Below are 19,422 nucleotides of genomic sequence, written 5' to 3'. Positions count from 1 at the left end.
ACTGTAGCATTTTCCAAACTCTTGCAGAACCAAATCCCTAATTCCTAGCTGACCCACAACACCTCTTTTAGAAAAAGATCCAGTTCTGCAGACCAAAATATAGGTATCTATGTGTTAAGCAAGTATCTAGGTGTGTAGCAAGTATCTAAACTGTGAATGCAGTCAGTGGAGATCTAGTTGGTACCATAAACAGTCCATAAAGTGATTCAGCTCTCCCTAGAGCAGCCACAGCTTTGTCAGTGACATCACCCTAGAGCTGCCGACTACAGATGAACTCTCTACTGACTACAACAGGACCTACATCTCATGTAGGCACCTATGCTGGGAACACCTGCATCTACCTGTCCGAATCTGCAGCTGAACCCTACCTGTAGCCCCGACCTAAAGATCTTGTGAGACAGAGAATCCTCAAATGCCCCACTAAGCTGCCTAATGACTACCACTGTTAAAATTTGTACCTTATTTCCAGCATAAACTAGTCTACTATCACCCTCCAGCCCTTGGGTTGTGCAATGTCTTTGTAATGCCAGATTAAAAGAGCCTTCTACTACCTTGTTTTGAGAATAGAAGATGAATGTTAAGAAACACAACACTTAAATGTGTCTCACAGGCACAAGCCCAAAGAGCTACATAGCCTTTTTGGCAGCATCTGTGAAAAATAAGAGACATGCTGGAATCAGCTAAGCACAAAGTCTGTAATTCTTCCAAGCGCATTTCAGGCTCCTTCTCCTGTGAATTAACAATGGCTAGCCAAAACTCAGCCACTTAAAAATATTTTAGTATTTTAATGGGGGAAAATATTATAATTTTATTGCTAAACCGCTGCATTTCCAATGGACTGCATCCCTAAAAACAATTATTCAGCTTTCATTTTTTTCAATGCACAGAAAACATCATTGCCCTTTAGACTTTTGTTTCTGAAACACTAATCAGCTGTTCAGAGTGTTCCCAGTTGATACCACCATTTTCAGCAGCAGCTCCCACCTTTATGCCGTGCCACACGCAGAAGCAAAAGGAAGCATCCAGCCTCACGTCCCACTTTGAGCTAGCTTGCACACCACGATGGTACTTCAGGTCCAAGAGTTCCCAGTTCAGAGGACTCTAACATCTGTCTAAACATCTTGACTAAATCCTGATCCTGCTTTGGTAGAGTTTGGTAGAGCTGGTATGAACATGAGACTGATGAAACTTGATCGTAGTAAAAGACTGCACCACAGGGGTAAACATGAAAATAAATACGCACGCACATGGTTTTCTCCCCATCTTAGCTGATCTGCTTCCAGAGCGTATTTAGAATCTCTAACAACAGAATATTTATGTGGTTTGTATCTTTAGCACTGCTAAGCTCTAAGAAGGAACTGGAAAGGTCTTAGCAGAGTTACTGAAAATCCAATCTCTGGTGTCAGTGATGAACAAATACCTCTCTCCCTTCTACACAGATATCAGATTGACTTCTGGATTGATCTGGATTTTTAAATGTTGTAATACTTAAACCACAACCACACAATGAGTGAAAATGACCTCCTTACTTAAAGTTGTCAAAAGCCTGACAAACTTGGGCTTGACTGTAAGCTTTATTTAAGATTACTTAACAGGGGTGAGCCAAAGTTAGCATTCAAGAAAAAAGAAGATGAAAGGCCAAGCACACAGTACAACCTTATGGTAAATTCTATTCCTTGTCACTCTTGCTTCTCAGTTTATTCAGACCTTGAGAAACTGGTGAGAAAGAAATGTCTTGCATCACAAAACACCAAACAACTGAATGATGAGTGAGTGAAGGCAATAGCTTCTACAAGCAGAAAAGCCTTGTTTTGTTGCTCACAAAGAACAATCAGTATGGAGTGTCAGGCATAGAGAATAGGAAGAACATTACTAAAATACTATCCAAAATGTAGGTAACCGAGCTGGTTCCACTACTTCAGGTATAATGAGAGAACATTTAACTACAATATATGAAACAAAAGTGCTTACTGTGAACGCACGTAAGGAAATCTGGACTTCTTGTATACGGTGACCCATATTTTTGAATACAAGCTGAAGAACAGAAAATGAAATAGTCGTTATTATAATGACCATGTAGCAGCTGTTCAAAGCATGCAAAATGATAGCTAGCCTGCTGATGTTTCATTAAGCAAGGTTTTGGAAGGTGAATGCAAAATCTATGCAATGTTATAATCTCCGAAATGCCTTAAACTTCTTAAGTTCATAAAAATATTTTAGCTCTGATGTACAGTAGAATTATAAGCTATTTGAAGGGAATAATCATTTTGCCAGAGCTATGATGATTCTAAAAGCATATTAGTAGCTACTCAGATTTGACCTATTAAATCTCTTTTGAATCTAAAAAGCACATGGAGCTTTGTAAAATTGTTGGCATTACTGATTTGAAGAGCTATGTATTAAACACAGATAGAAAACAGTATGGTGGCATGACTATGATGTAGCCAGTAGAAAAAGCCAGGGGATCTATCAGTAAAGGCACTTTTTAAAATAAGGAGATTAGTTAATAGCTAAGCTAACTAAGAAGGGGGGAAGATAAAAGACTAAATTATTTACTAATGCTGCAAGCTACAGACAATAAATGCAAGATCAACATTTTAACATGCAGAATCTCTGTATGCAAATCTATACGTAAGTGAAAAACAGCCCTCAAAATGACATCAGGAATGTGGAGTCTGTCTTAAAAGTTAGAAGTGCATGCTTATTGCAGTCCCACATCCACCACTTTCCTCAGCAGAAGCTTCAGCTGCGACACACTCCAGTGTTAGGCACCACATACCAACGCTGCCACAAAGTAAAAGTAAAAGCTGCAACTCACCCAAGTATTTCGGGTAAAAATATTCCTGTAGGAGGGAAAAAAAAAGCAAAGATTTATTGAATAATATTTGTTTCTATTGTCATCCTACTAATATTTAACAGCTGCTGTTAGTTTGGTGGTCTTGCGTGGCAGTTGTTTAACAAGATCCAAACACAAACATCCTCATTTCTTTTATTCAGAGCCAGAAGAAACACAGTGTTACAGACACGGTTTGTCCCATGGGAAAGGCGAGAAGCATTATTAGCTCCAGCCTCAGTGCATGGCCAGACGGCTGACCTGTCGCTAGCACGCAGCCACTTACCCACTGTCCCAGAGGCAAAGGTGCTCACCGTGAGGTACAGGGAGGAAGAGGGATCTAGGCACAGAAACCAGAGGGAAGGTACAGAATGGTTTAGTCACCCCCTGCCTCCTTGGGGTCCCTCTGCTGCTGCAGAGCACAGGCAGCACCGTGACACCATAACCACTAAAATAAAAGGGTATGCCTTGCTTTTACAACAGCGAGCACCCTACTAACAGCACCCACTGCCATGCTCCCCACTACATCTCTTCATGGAAGCTGGCCGCCCAGAGAAGGGAGTGCGGAGCAGTTGCAAGCAGGGGGAAGGCAGAGATCAAAGTACCATGAAAGTATTCATCCCGTTGAGACCTTGCCAGCTATGGGATTGCTTGCACCAGCACAGGGCAAGAACAGGAAAATGCAGCTGTGCTGCGTGGAAGGGTGGGAAGTTGGCACGAGCTGATCATTAAACCACGTTCTTAGAAAATGTGAAAACTCATCACCTTGAAAAAGGTTACTTTCCGACGTCACTTCAGATTGGATTTCATGATGTATAAGGCACTAGTTCAAGGGCTGTTCAAGTTGTAATTGAGGCACGCAATGAGGGAAAATTCATGGGCTGCATCAGTGCTTAACTTTTTTGGTTAAATTAAGCCATTTCTCAGCTAATTATTAAACTGCATACATATTGTCATTCTCTTTCACACAAGATAAGCAATTTCCACAAAACACCATATCTGCAGTGAGACTGGGACAGTAAATATCCTGTATTCTACAAAATTAATTTTGGCCATACAAGTGCAAGATTAGAAACTATTTTATTTTCTCCTCTTACTACAGATGTTTGGATAAGCTCATGCGCATATACAGACACGTACACGCCACAGCGACAGACACACACTGCAATTCTATTTGACCTGGACAGTCTAATGAAATCAATCGGTTGACAAGGTCATATAAACTAAAAGTTTTGCCTTACTGTCATCCTCCAGAAAAATCAATCACTTCTGGCAAATACGCTCCAGTTACTGAAATGCACCATGCAAATATTCAGCTTAAATCATGAAAACCTCTATAAAGAAGCAGTAGCCCACGCTTAACTTAATTTTCAATTCCAACAAGAGGGTAATAGGCTTAGCATCCTTTGAGGCTGAGCTTTGTAATATCCGTTTGGGTTAACAAACTGAGTGAGGAGCTCAGAACTCACTACATTCCTAATATTTTTTCATTTTTTGTCCTTTATCCAATACACATCACAAAAATGTGCAGATGTATTTAGAAGTAGGAGCCTTCGTATGCATGGCTGCCAGCCTACCTCCTCGAAGTCAGTGATGTCGAAGGCAAAAAACTCAATTTTCTCTTTTATCTGTGATGAATGAGCTGAGTGCTGGAAAAGTTGTATAGACTGTATTCTTATCGGAAAGACCAAGGTAGCTACCTATTTTCATCACACAAATAACCTTCCAAAGGCAAACTCAGAGGACATTGATTGATGCCAGTTTGCCGTGTTAGCAAACAGAATACCCAGAGCCTCTGCCGTTGCTCCCCATCTGCTCAAACAGCAGCAGAGTGAAACCCCAAGACGCCGTGCCACCACGAGCTGCATTTCATTAGGCAGGTAGCAGAGGTAAGCAACTTCAATGGGAGGCTATTAACAGAAACTTAGCCTCTCTTTCCCTATCTTCCTCATTCCCTTATAATTACACAAAGCTACTTTCTGATCAGTAACACTTCTCCAGATCTACAGGACCTAATACTATATAAATAATACTACTCTGAAACAAAGCAAAGTGATCACAGGTTCTAACATTCCTCGTTCCTGTGTGATTAACTTTTCACTTTTCTCCCTAATCAATTTTCATTACAACAGGCTTCTGGAAATATGACAACGTATTTCCATTCAGCCAAAAAGATTAATCAAAAATGAAGGATGAATAATCTTCCACCTTGGGAAAAGGAACTTGCTTAAATTCTACGTAGAAGCCTCTTTAAAACAAGCGAACAAGCAAACAGCACTGATCAGAAGATTGCCCGGTTAAAAATTCAGCTTGTGCCTAACTTGCACAGAAAGACAGCCAGACTTGCATTATTTCCAGTGTGAGCACTCAACTCTACAATGCCTTTTCAGACTTCTGCGCTGTATTAAGTCTTAATGGCCCACAGATGTTGGGGAAGATGAAATCCCTCAGCCTTCCATAGATCAGGTCCCTAGTAAAAGTCATCTTTCCTCCACCAGAAGTCTTCGTTTCTATTTTCAGGATCCAAGAAAAATGCCAGGAAAAATGCTCTGAGGCTTGCTAACAAGAAGCCTGCTAACAAGAAGATTCCTTGTAGCTATTTGGCCAATTTCTCAGCTAGTCACCTTACATTTCAGGCTCACCAAGCATCTCGACATCCAGAAAGGCACTCAGGATTCACAGGAACAAAATGCAGGAGAAATTGTGAGACAGGGAAAAACATTTGCCTTTCCCTCCTGTGCTGATCTCACCAAGCTCTCCAAGCACACCATCCAGCAGTAACACCTCAGTGCAGACAAGAGGAAGACAAAAAGGTGCTCCCGGTCAGTGCCTCACAGGAGCGCCAACCTCTGTAAGAGGGCAGCCCTCGAGAGAGGCATTTTCGACAGCTCCAGCCTCCCTCTGTGCCTGTCCCAAGCAAGAACTCCTCCATGGACTTCCACCCCTGCTTCTGGTGGCCCTACGCACCCTCACTGCCACAGGACTGGGATCTCAGATGCTTCAGTTTTCAAGGGCCTGGCCCCTGAAGACCTGCAGCGTGCAGGCCCACATGCAGCGAGGGTTCCAGGTGACGAGCTGTCTGCCACCAGCAGCACAGCTCGGCTGAGGCCTCAGGTCGAGAGGGAGAAACAGCAGAGACCAGGAATTGCCTCACATCTGCAAGGCTCCAGCCTCACAGCCAAGTAGAAAATATGGCACGGGGCCTGTCCCTCCAGACAGGTTCGTGCCTGCTGATTGCAGCTCACTTCAAGAGACCTTTTCTTTCCTGTCCAGGAGGCAGAGCTGTGAGATTTAACAGATTTAAGCACTACAGTCCCCACCCTTGCCACACAAACACAAGTGCATGCTACAGAAGTAAAGACACACCTTTTGATGTATTAAACACGATGGTGGGTTCCAGCATTCAACAGTAGTGCAAGACCTAGGCGTGCACTATTTTGTTTCACGGTAGAGTGACACCAAACAGTTTTTCAGGGGGCTAAGAAGTTCCTCTCCCACCCACACCCACAGCTAGCCTTATAACGCAGTCGCTACAACACTTAGTGTGGGTATCTAAAATGAAAAGAGAGCGTAAGTCTATAATGTCTGCAAAGAGAACAAAGCAAGGCAAGCCACCGCCACCAAACCACAAAACTCCAGGTTGTTCAGTTTGCTTTCTTTAATTTGATTGAATTTAATTTTGTTTTATGTCATGTTGTGTTATTTCAAGTGTAATTTCAAGAGCAGTAACCTGAAGGTACGGATTTGTCACAGGGCTGTGGAGCTGAAGTACCAGTGTCAGTTTGCCTGCCAAAGGAAACCTACCCTAAGCTCACGATCTCTTTTCAGCTCAACGGCCAAACTTTCTCTTAGTGCTAAAATCCAAAACTTAGTGAAATTATACAGGGTATGCGCTCGTCCTGCTGCATTTTTAGAGAAGATGGAAGAACATGCAATCAAACAGCCCTTACACGAGTCACGGTATATAAATAGCCCTTCTGAAACCATAACAATGACCCTGTCTACACCAGCAAAATGTTCTCACTATTGCTTAAAGCAATTGGCAAGGCTGGGAACCTCAGCCAGAAGGGCCTGCCAACTGCTTCTGTTTGTTTTGTTTGAGTACCAGGTCAGGTAATCCCGATCGGGGCTGAACCCAATCAAAGCCTTGTCTGAGCTGCAGCAGCAGCAGCAGATAACCATCTACACAAGGACTGCGGCGCTGCCGGATCTCATCGACTTGCATTAGCAATGGTAATTTCTAAAAAGCATTTGCTTAGTGCAGACAGGCTGCTCAGTCTCTGGCAACTCCCAAGTTGCTGATATTATGGAAAGCAGAGCTAACAAAAGCTACACCAAATTCAGGCCTCCTTCAGACACTAGAGAAGCATGGAAAGGCACATGTCCAACTAATTTTGCCTTTGCAGCTCTGCTTTTCAAAGAAAATTTGCCTCCAGAAATAAAATGCAGAAAAACAATGCCCGTGTCAGAGCACATGGCTTTGCCTACCAGCACAAAATTTGTCTTCAGCACAACTGCGGCTTTTGTAGAGCATTTGCTGAGTAACTCGTAGCTGACATGCATGTCATGTCAGCTCTTAGGCTGCAGTGACAGCTCCCGCATCATGCCCTGTTCTCATTTCCATATAGCGACTCTCCCTTTTTCTCCTTTCAGTACTGGATGTTTGACATGGGCATGGCACGACCTCTTTGTTTATAAATACACTTTGTGTTTCCACGCTGCAGGCCTGCAAAGAAATGGCCAAACATAATTGTCTATAAGTTATTATTTAACTTGGGTGTGCATTTATACCAACCATTGCTTAACTGCTATAACTTGGGAATGCAAATCTCATTAATGCTCAAGAGCGCTCTGCATTGTTTTTTAAATTGGGCAATAGTCTTTAGCTGCATAGCAAATCTCATGCTGAATGATTAGGCCTACCTCCCAAACAATGTAATGAACCAGTCCTACAATTCACAACTTTAACTCTACAGAAACACTAGGTATAGAAATTAAGTTCCTGTCAATAACATGTGGCTTGCGCAAGTGTTCCCTCTCCATGTGAGGAGTTCTACACTCAACCAGGTCAGTTTGCCTCCTGTTTTGCTTTGGAGCAATATGCATTCTCCATGCAAAGAACAATGAGAGCTTCTCCCCACAATCCAGCAAGCGAGGGCCTAGAGAACCAAGTAGGTCATGTTACGGTCCAACAGCAGCCTCAAACACGACCACAGCTAAGTTGGTTAGGGCAGCTTTGAGATTTTGGGTCTGGATGCACAGCATCGCTTTCACACAGCCCAGCTACTCTGATGCACGAAGGCTCTGAGTGCCCCTTCCCTTGAGTTGCTGATCCTTCCAAACACAACCACCCTCTCTAGCATCACTAGTAGTACCCCTGTTTCATAGAGATGAGGCACCCCTGTACAATCTTGAAGACTGGAAATAAAAATGATCTATTACCACAGCTTTCCTCACCCTCTGAGAAGCAGGACTGTTTTTCCCACCTCAGCAAAAGATGTTGCACTGCGATGAGGAAAAACCCAGCAATGATTAGAACGAACAATCACAGGAAAAAAAAGTAATGAAAGGAAAGAAAAGAAGGGAAAAAAATGTTCATGTATGTCCAGCCAAACAAAACACAGATACTTGACATTTGTAGGGCACACAGGGAGATTATTTCTATATGCAGCCTGAGGCAGGGCTTGATTGGACAATAACAACGTGAAATCAATGTAACCAGTGCTGAGGACCTAATATTCCAAGAAAAATCACTGGAATAGTGTTTCCAATGAGTGGGTTGCATGCTTTAAAATTATTCTGAATGCCCTCCAATCACAAATGCCTTGAGGTTTTCTCCATTGCTTCAAGATTTAAAGTCTACTTTCCCTCCAGCTGTATTAATGTGCAATTTGAAAAGAGGATCCCAATCTGAGAACAGATCATCCCTCAGTGTTGCTGGTTTGAATCCTCATTGCAATAGTTATAATACTTCTAAGTGTGGTTCAACTAACGCTCGCTTATAAACTTCAGGCAAATTAAACAAAAGTGAATCTGAAAAAAACCCTAACATACTCCTTGACACTATGTGACACTCCATGACTCTCTCCATGACACTATATTGTGTCATTACTTTGCAATTATTTGCTGTATTTAAAATAAAACAGATTATACATCCCATCCAATGTGATTTAAATGTTTGTGATCTCTCTTACAGCTTCTGTAACATTTCATCCAGTGAAGTGAGAAAACAGTGTATTTTTCCCCCCTTCCTGTATCCTAATGGTATTGTAAATTGTTTATTAGGATTTTGCATAAATGCAGCTGTTGCAACTCACAGCAACAACATTCAGGCACTCTAAGGCACCGCCGGATTTTCCCTTAGTGTGGATATGGAAGCAGGAATGGGGAAGTGACATCTGAGACAACATTAGGCCCTTGTGACAGAATCCGATCTTACACTTTCCTGTTCATTATTTTAATAACTAAATAACTTTTGCTTTTCTGTTCCTGTCCCACACGTTTTCTTGGAACTGAACTGGGCCTCGTTGTTCCAGTGGTCAGCCAAATGTGGTAGCTCTCCGGATGCACGTGATTTTGTACAGTGCAACCATGATACGTTCTCCTTTTATCTCTTCATTTGTGCACCCCAATGTCCTGACTGGTAGTGTAACATGATGCAGAATGAAGACAACACCAACACTTGCCCCTCTTCCTGGGTTTCCACCTCACTTTCCAACTTCACTCCTCCTGTGGGTCCCGCTGCTGTTGCTCAAAGGAACAGGAAGAAAACCCCAAACAATAAATAAGGGAACTTCCCAACAGGCATTCTGCATGTGTAAAGAGCCTCTAGAACAGCAAGTTAAAACAAAACAGTGATAGAGGTACAGATACAGAAGGCAGACCTTCTGAAAAACTTCAGTCAGATTCTCCAGAGCTTGGTTCTTCATTCATTTCTTCAACAGCATGAGCTGTGACAACCCTTTTTGCTTCTCCCACCATGTCAGTGCAATCCTTTGTGAAGCTGCACAGTGAGCTGGGCTGGGGAACTCATCCAGCTGCAAAATGATCGTTTTTCTCTCCAGACTGCTTTCCCTAAAATCAGTTCTGGAGATCAGTCCATGCAGTTGCACTAGTTGCTGTGCAAAGAGGATGAACAAGGAGGCAAGGGGGTTGCTTAAAACAACTAGATCAGCTGAGCTAACAAATAGAGACTAAAGTTACTGAAAAGCAGTGTGAATGGAGGAGAAGTGAACAGGAAGTATCCCTTCCCACTCTTTCGACAGGTTCTGTTTTCAAATTGCCGCGGTTTTGGTCACTTAGCGCTTGCTGAATTACTTCATCGTGGACTGAACTATGAGAAAACGAATGTTTCTGCTGCTGCTTTTTTAGCTGTCCTGCCCTGACACTTTCCCCTCTTCATACCCATGCTCTTCGTCCTGCAGCCTCCAGAGCAGTCGTGCAGCACGCACCGCCCTTGCCATGTCCCTTCTCAGTTTCTTCTGAACCTCTGATGCTGGCTCCGTTCTTGTTCTTCACGCCTATTGGAAAGTAATTGCTCATAATTCATTAAGTTCATTTAGAGTTTGGAGCGCACATGAACCGCAACTGCCAGTTTGTACAGTTTCAATGTTTCCCTTACCTGATTCTCAAGCAGCTGTACTAACATAGTCTCTTAATTCCTGGTAGGCTGTTCCTCATTTTTTAATTTAAAAAGAAAACAAAGAAAGCCCATAACCACAAGACTGTTCTCTTAATTTATTTAATTGGCTTTCTTCATCTCTCACACGTTTATTAAAGCCTATTGTATTCTGCTAAAAAACTCTGACTTACCCAAACCTTATCTGCTTTTTCCATTATCCTGCTCCTTGCCCCAAACCTGTACAATCTCCCTGCTCCATTTTACCATTCTTAGCATCTTTTTCCATGCTAGCTTCAAACAGCCCCTTGGTGTAGTATCAGCCACTATTGTTTTCGCTTGCTCCTCCCCTCCTGCTCCATGGGCACTGTAGTGTGGAGTACTTCCATGATGGGGTGTTTCAGTATTTCCAGTCCTATTCTGAACTCCTGGGCTCAATTCATACAAGTGGAAACAGATTAAGATCAAGTGGGCACAAGTCCAGCAGAGTTGATGGAGCTTTGTCTGCTTCCGCCAGCAGCAAACTTCGCTCGCCCTTCTGAATAACCTTTGATAATGCAGCCTTTAGCTAACGACTGCCTCCTAAGGCAGGCCAGAGTACTTTTGTCACCCTCCTGCTACCAAACTCCACTACCTTAAGCAAACACTGTGGCCACACCGTCACAAACACAGATGCATCTTGCTCCACTGTCCCAGTCCGTCTTCCAGATCAGTTAGGCCCACTAAAGCTTGGTATCTCTTCTATCCTGTGTTTCCTGTATAAAAAACTACAGGGAGAAGGAAGAGAGGGAAGGGAGAACCTGGTGCATCCCCAGATCTCATCCCAGCAGAGAGCTGCTATGCCACTGTGGCATAAAGCTGGACACTCAAACTTTTCTACTTCCTTCTTCTCTCCTTCAAGTCATTCCTGGACAAAAGTCTAAACGTCCTCATGTGTTCTTTCTCAAAATCTATTAAAGAGGTAGCACTGTGCCTAGGAATCCATTCTTCCATACACTGAATCCAAGCAGGTTAAATCATCAAGCACAGAGCTCTCTGGTAACTCTTTCCCTCTCTCAGATGAATTCTGCAAGAAGAAGAGATATAAAAATCTATACCAGTTAGAAATCCAGCTCTTCCTCCACACTCTGCCAAAATGCCGTAACAAATCGATATACATCGGCAAGAATTTTTGCTGCAAATAAACCCAGATTTTTGCCTGCATATAGAAAGAAATATTCTACGCAGGGATGATGACATCTCTATTTAGAGATGATATCAGTGTTATTCATGTCTAGACAACACAACATTCACTAAATTACTCAAAGAAATTTTACACTGCTTAACTTTCCCACTTAACTCTCCTCCTACATGCCTTCATACTTTTGTTATTAGTATTTACAAATGTGCATCTATCTTGGTGTTCTGAGAAATAAGACCTAAATATTGCTTGCCGTGCATTCTTCCTACAAGATCAGAGTAAAGTCGGGACTACTCTAGTCAATGTATGCAGCCCATCTGTGCTACCATGACCATGCCACGTAACAGAACAAGAAATAAAAACAGTGACCTGGTAGCATCGTGAAAACCAACCCAAACTGACTGTTATACTCCACACATTGCTTCATCTGCATTTCAGATTCTTGATAAACCCAGCCCAGAAGAAAGATTGCTGGCATTGCTGGATGTTTTGTTAGGATCAGCAATTTTCAAGCCATGACTGCAAAACTCCCCAAGTAGCCTGGTCAGGTCTCACTGCTGACCCTGCTGAGAGTGGGGGACCGGACAAGAGACCTCCTGCATCCCTTTCAGCCTAAGTTATTCTGCAGTTCTATGCCAGTGCTTTCTACACCTGACAAAACACGGATTTTAACATCAGTTTGGATGCAAGTCCCTCAGAAAGCAACAGAACTTTTCATGCGCATGCCTTTGAATCAGACGTTCATTTTGCACATATAAGAAAAACATCTGGAAAACATTTCCGTGATGCCCTGTTGTGGGGCAAATCCATAAACAGCACACACAGGTGGCCAGGCTGTCCTGCATCAGCATTTCTTGGTGGGCCTGACTGCTTTCAAAGCGTTCACCGTGGCAATTTCAATGGCAGACTGCAGACAGACCAACAGCTCTTCAACACTAACAGCAGCAAATACGACAAGCGGTGGCAAACAGATGCTGTACTGATAAACCGTGGTCCGTAATGATGAGGCTGCACTCAAACATCTTCACTATGCTGAGCCTTTCAAAACAGAGAAAATCCTTGCACAAGGTCCCTGTTTTGCTGTATTTACTCTGTAGTGAAATCCAGCGTTTTCCAAGAACACCAGCAGCCACGTTCCCTTCTGCCCTTTGTTTTACATGCTCGGATAGCCGCATTTTTAGAACAGGTCAACCAAATTCCAGAGCAGTTTATCAGTCAGTTAACAAGCTGTAATACCTTGACTGCATACCAAGGTCAAATATTTCTGCAGCACTGCTTTTTATAAGGCCTCATCAACATTTGAGAAGAGATAACATCCTTATCTCCACATCCAAGATATTTTGTAACTTCACCCGTCCATCACGCCTAGAATATCTTTTTAATAGGCTGCATTTAGAAACATAATAGGTTCATACCTCCCATGAACATGCTTTCCACCCTTATTTTTTCCCAACATAGTGTCTTTTCATTTTCCTGCTTGGCTTGGTACCCCTAGCCTAAAAGACATTAAAACACAGGAACCTTCCCAGAATCCTGCAGTAATACCTAAGGATGTTATAATCAGCTCCATGGAAAAGATAGGCTGCAAGACTCATTAGCCTTGGCTCACACTTGTTTTTACCATGTATAGTCATACAACTAGCACAGACTGAGTTTTGTTCTGTCTCCTAAATAAAACCCCACAATCTAAAAATGTTTCAATTGATCTTCCTTCCTCCAGTCTGGGTGAGCTGATATTTATATTTTCCGTAACATAAAAGACAAAAGCTGCGTTGGCCTGCAAATGAATGGCCATTTAGCCCCACCTAACACGCTATTATTAGCAGCTGATGCAAGTAATTGTACATGTGGCAGGTTTAAGAAAATGCCCTTCTTCTGCAGATGTCCCTTCAAAAAGCTGGTCGCTGGATCAGTGAAAGCCTGACACAGAAGAAGGGTGCTCTGGTACAGGCACGTGCCATTTCATTCCTATATGGTGGCCCGTCCAGTAAGGACGTGCCTTGCCATGCTGTTCTTGGCAAGGTGTTACCACTGGCTGGATCAAGCCCTGGTTTTACCTGAGATGCATCATGCAAGCTGTCCTGCAGCTTTGCTTCATCTTACCTAAACTTCTGGAGCTGCCTGACTGAACCAGTTAATGTAATTTCACATCACAATCCGAAGTCATAGGTCTTTGAGGTGAGTTAACCCTGGCAGGCAGCCAAGGACCACACGGCTGCTCACCCAGTTCCCTCCCTGCAACAGGGCAGGGGAAGAGGAAAAGAAGAGCAAAAGCAAGAAAACTTGGGGGTCCAGATAAAAACTGCTTAGTAAGTGAAAGAGAAGTAAGTGGGAGAAGAGAGAAAGAAAATAGAACAAGTGACCCACCACCGCCAGACAGACTGACACCTAGCCAGATGCTAAGCAAAAGAGGGCCAGCCTCCCTGACCCCAATTCCTCTCCCATCGTAGTGCTGATCATGATGCTACTTGGCTCTTTGGCCAGTCTGGGTTACCTGCCTGGCTGTGCCCCCTGCCAGCCTCTTGCACACCCCCAGCCTGTTCACAGAGGGGCTGAAAGCCATGAAGAGAAGGCCTTGACGCTGTGCCAGCCCTGTTCATCAACAGCTGAAACAGCGGGGTGCTACCAGCATTGTTCTGGTCACAGATCTACAACATGGCACCATACGAGCTGCTATGAAGAAAATGAACTCCATCCCAGCCAGACCCAGCACAGTCTTGAAATTAGGCCTCAAAATTCCCTTCACGCAACTGTAGAAGTAAGAACAGCATGGTTTGTAAGGAAGACCCATATGTTTTGTTAGACCATCTGATGGGCAACCAGGGATGAGAGACAAAGCTGCTGTGCTCGCACCATGAGCCCTTCTTCAGGTCAAATGGAGAAGCAGTCCCATAGCACAGCAAATACCCAAGTGGCTACATTCATGCTCATCTGGAGCTTTACAGCCTAAAAATCAGGAGATGTGAGCAGACCTGACAATAAGATGAGCAACATGCGGATGTGTTCCCCATGGCTGGCCCACCACGAGGTTATCCACAGGGCTCAATGCAAGACAAGAAGTGCTGCAGCTCTTTCTTTCTGATATGACCTCAGCAGTCAACCTCTGCGACCACATTAAGCCAGCAGAGACGAAAATTTCAGCCCTCCTACACACAAGAAATCAACAGCTGTCAACAGTAATCTGTGCATTTCCCCAGTCAATAAAAAGTCCTCGCTTAACCAACATGGTCCAGCTGCAACCTGACGATACGCTGAAGCGTGAAGGCAGATACCGTAACTCCTCAAACTGCTAGGCCTTGGTTTTTCAACGGTTTTCATCATTCCTCAGTCAGCTCTCTCTCAGCTCGCTTCCTTCTTCTATCAGTCGACAGGACTGGGTGTAAATGCAGCATCAGGGAGATGGCAACGTGTTAACTCCCCAGCGTTTAAGGGAGACCTCCGTTACCTCAGATGCATGGCAAGGAGATGTGAAAAGATGAAGTCAGTGAGGAAAATACTCTGTTCATCAATGCCACAGATAGTGCCAGAAGAGTAGTCATCTATGCCTTACAAAGCCCTGAAGGCTTCCAGTGTTTATAACAATAACAATATCTCGTGCACATGGCCTCTGCCACTACTTATTAGAAAACTGCTAATGAACAGCCATGAGAACAGATAGGAAGGGCCGTCAGCCCCCCTGGCAGGAGGTGCCACAGCTGCTTCCCAGGGAAATTCAAGCAGTGTGACACCAAGGAGCTGCCTGTAGCAAGCTCTACAGATGTACTGCCTGTAGGAAGCTCTTGGGAGCTCTGTGTCTCAGAAGAGAAGGTGGGAGTTGTACCACTACAAAATACAGTATTTTGGTGTAATGTAAAAAAAAAAATTTTGCATGTAAAATAAGCAAGAGGGCACAGACGCTAGAAGCTCATCCAGCTTCAGTGGTATTTCTTCAGAGGTTTCCAGAACTAGACACTTAGCAACAGTAATGAAGGGAATGCACAAAAATTAAAATCCTTTGCAATGACAGGAAGTTTTATTTGTCCAGCAGAACATGCTCAGATGGCATGTCTGGATCTTAGACAATTTCTGTTAGACATCAAACCCAAATGACTTAATTCTTTTCATTACAGTAGGAGAACTGTATGCTTTTTTTCTAATATACAAAATAAGTACCAAGTATAGCTAAAAACTCCTGACACATTTACAGTCTGTCATCCTCTAAACTGATCTATCAGTGCACCCCACGTCACCCACCTCTGGCAGCTTCCTTGGTCAGAAGCCAGTTTGCAAAGCTGGTGACCTCACACCACCTTTTTTCCTGAACGCCACAAAATCCCATTTGGGAGGCTTTTCCCACACTTGTCCTGTGTAGTGGATATTTACACTGTCAGCTCCGCGACATAAGGACTGTCAGGAGGAAAAGCTCTTTGCCGTCCTTACCGCCTTGTAACACGGACCTGCTGCACCGCGTACCCAGCACGGAGCTGCCTAACGAAGCACACATGTCAAGACTTGTCCGACCGAAACATAACACATCTGCTCCACAGTCCCTCCCTCGCCTCCAGTGCGTGTGCCCTGTGTACAAACACGCGCACACGCGCTCCCTCCGTCCTGTCATCTCCCGGAGGCTCCGCACCATTAGCAGGAAAGCTCTGCACAGCATCGGGCTTCCATCTGAGCCCCATGGAAAACCACTTGTCCCTGCTAAATCCGTGCTGGGTCACCTCTGCAAGGAGAATATGAGACTCGAGGCAGGGCGGAGAGGGGGTGAAGGGTAACTGGGTGAGCGAGCTGAGCTTCGTAAAGCAACTCGGCGGCATCCATGCACCATCCAAAGTGGCGGTCAGCTGCAGGAAGAGCAAAGAAGCTGGCTCTTGGTGCAGGTGTAACTGCGGATCTACAGCCAGCATCCCCAGCCTGGGGTGCACAGCAGCACCGCATCCCCGTACACGTGCTCCCCTGCTTTCGTGGTGACAGCTTCTGAACCCACCGCTCTGAAAACCTGCTAACCAAGCTAAACGTGACCCGAGGGGCTGCCATACCTCCTCCGAGACACCTCTGCTCAGGCATACTGCCTCGTGAAGGCATCAGCTGGGCTTCCGACCCGCCTGGGATGGCAGGGGGAGGAAAGCAGGGCGGCGAGGCGCCCAGGCCGGGGGGCTGCAGCGGTCTCACCTGGCTGCTTTCTACCAGGGGTCTCTTGCGGGGTCTCTTGCCCCGCGTGTCCCCACCTTACCGTCTCGGGGTCGTTCTCGAAGACCTCCCGGGCCTCCTCCTTGCTGCAGTGCTCCTCCACGCACTCCCTCTCCAGGTGCCCTTGCTTGGTCTCCTCGAAGATCTGGTAGGCTCGCCGCTGCCTCTGCCGCAGGAACTGGGCAGCCTCGGGGGCGCGCAGCAGCACGGCTGAGCCGGCGGCAGGAGGACGAGGAGGAGGAAGAAGGGAGGCAGCGGTGAGCAGCCTTGCGGCACCGGGAGGGGGTTGTCCCCGTGTCCCCGCGTCCCCAGCCCCCCTGGGGGGGTACTCACTCTGCGAGGAGTCCGCCGCCAGCAGGACGAGCAGCAGGGCGGCACCCAAGGGCGCCGCGGGCTGCGCCATGGCGGCGGCCGGGGCCGGGGCCGGGGCCGGGGCCGGGGCCGGTGGCGGAGCGGAGCGGCTCGGAGCGGCTCGGGGCGGGCGCTGCTGTGGGATCGCGGAGCCTGCCGAGCCCAGCAGGGAGCCGCTCGCCCATCCTACCCAATCGCTCCCCGAGCCGCCGAGCCGCGGGACACCCCCGTCCCCTCCCTCCATCCCTCCCTCCCTCCTCCCCTCCTCTCTCCTCCCCTCCACAAAGGTGGAAGGCAGCGCCAGGGCCGGATCGGCTCTGCCTGAGATGAGAAACGTGCCCCCCCACCCCACCCCACCCCCCCAGCCTTCCCGGTGTATTTTCTTCACGGTTAAATATGGGGTTTACAGTAGGGTTTTAGGATAGGCGCGTGAGGTGAGGGGTGGGGAGGCGCTGCACGACCGCGCCACATGCCGCTCTGCCAGCCCTTCTCCACACCCCGCGCTCCCTGTGACGGGGGCTTGTAGGGTCAGAGCTCGGGGCTGCACCTGGAGACCCCCAGAGCTGCAGTGGTAACGGTTTTAGTCTAAAATATTCGGTTTAGATTAGATATAAGGAAGAAATTCTAGAGGGTGGTGAGGCCCTGGCATAGGTTGCTCAGAGAAGCTGTGGATGCCCCATCCCTGGAGGTGTTCAAGGCCAGGCTGGATGGGGCTTTGGGCAGCCTGGGCTGGTGGGAGGTGTCCCTGCCCGTGGCAGGGGGGTGGAACTGGATGGGCTTTAGGGTCCCTTCCAACCCAAGCCATTCTATGATTTTATGATTCTATGATTCCATGAATTTTTCCAACGTAATTTTAGTATTTTGGTATATCTAATAGACACTTTGTGTCTCCACAACAATTTGTGGCATATAGAATATAACTAACATAAACAATATATTTACATGACATATAGTTGAAGTAAATTAAATAGAAACACAAGCGGCAGCCTACTAGCTCAAAGGAAGCACCCCTAGGCTGGTGTCCTCTGCCTGGCAATGGCCAAGTGCTGACACATGAGAGATACAAAATATAAACCAGCACTGAGTGCTCTTTTCTTTCTGTTTTCAGCATCTGAAGGGCAGAGGAGGAGCTCCCTTGGGTAAAAATTGTGGTCACTGTCATGCTGACAAATGTACTTCTCCATCAATTTGTCAAATAGCTTTTGGATCCATTTGTACTTCTGGCCTCTAGGAGTGGCAGCAAGGTCCCAGATGTACGCAAAGTCTAGACAGGAGCTTTTTCCCAACAATTTTAAATCCAGTGCCTAATAATTCCATAAGGTACCTTGAAGTTCTGTCTTCTAAGAGTGAATTATCATGTCCTTTTTGTCTTCACTGTGTCACCTGATAGACTTCTGTCATATGCTCTCTGAACCATCTCCTTTCCTAAGCAGTAGAGCTTTGGTCTGTTTGGGACATAGTTCCCAAAACACTGGCATTGCTGAAAGCAGCAGTCCCACCAGCTATATGTTCCTGTCCTCTTGCCACATCTGCTTCTTGTGCTGGCATGCAGCAAACCTGATCAGAGCAACCCAGCAACAATATTTAATTCTAATTCTGATCGGCTGCCACAGTCCTGCCCTCCACCTCCCTCGATTGTGTGTCCCCCTGTCCATGTCCAGCTATGGGGCTGTGCCTCTTCATTTCACTCACGTGGCAGGAGCTCTCCACCCTTTTTAGTATGTGTATATTTTCTGCCAGGTTACTGTGCTGAATCATCTCTGGGAAAGGGCAAAGGAATGATGAAGAGTGCCACTGCAGCAGTAACTACATAGGTTGCTGTAGGACTGCAGCCTGTACTTCTCATACTGAGTCAGCATTCCCCATCTTTGTTTTCATCTTTCTTCTTCTCTTTTCCACTTATATTTCTCTTCAGTTGAAGTGGACAAAACTACATGCAAGATGCAAAACTACATTCAAGATTTACTGTATTTAAGCAATGTCACTGTGCTGCTTTTGTCTCTGTTTTTTTTCCTTACTATTTCAATGGGTTCCTTTTTACCTCCAGACCTGTTATTTTCAAAGAGCTATGAACAAAAGGTCTGAGACCTCTTTCCTGAGTGGAGATGCTGTTTTGCCATGGATACATACGGTGAGGGTTGCCTTCTGTGGGAGCATCACTTTGTATGTACATATATTACTTTTCATTTGTCTTTTATCACCCTGCCACTTTAAAAGTGCTATCAAGCGATAGTGCCAAGCTAAGCTAACAGCTACTTGCTACCAAAA

At 45.5% G+C, this 19,422-nt stretch overlaps 1 protein-coding gene across 1 annotated transcript in view; it reads right to left on the bottom strand.

The window, feature by feature from the left end:
* GAS6 (growth arrest specific 6) overlaps nt 1-17,402 on the bottom strand; it is a 40,611-nt gene extending 23,209 nt beyond the window's left edge. The window contains exons 1-4 of the mRNA XM_035565574.1: nt 17,137-17,402; nt 16,847-17,013; nt 2,819-2,843; nt 1,972-2,034 (exon numbers count right to left, since the gene is read on the bottom strand). Coding sequence (XP_035421467.1) covers nt 1,972-2,034; nt 2,819-2,843; nt 16,847-17,013; nt 17,137-17,398 — 517 coding nt within the window. The 5' untranslated portion in view covers nt 17,399-17,402. The remainder of the gene's footprint in view (nt 1-1,971; nt 2,035-2,818; nt 2,844-16,846; nt 17,014-17,136) is intronic.
* Between the last annotated feature and the right edge of the window lie 2,020 nt (nt 17,403-19,422).

This window comes from Cygnus atratus, chromosome 1 (assembly GCF_013377495.2).
Source record: "Cygnus atratus isolate AKBS03 ecotype Queensland, Australia chromosome 1, CAtr_DNAZoo_HiC_assembly, whole genome shotgun sequence".
Taxonomy (NCBI): domain Eukaryota; kingdom Metazoa; phylum Chordata; class Aves; order Anseriformes; family Anatidae; genus Cygnus; species Cygnus atratus.
The sequence above is the reverse complement of the archived record's forward strand: the minus strand, read 5'-3'. Positions and strand labels throughout refer to the sequence as shown.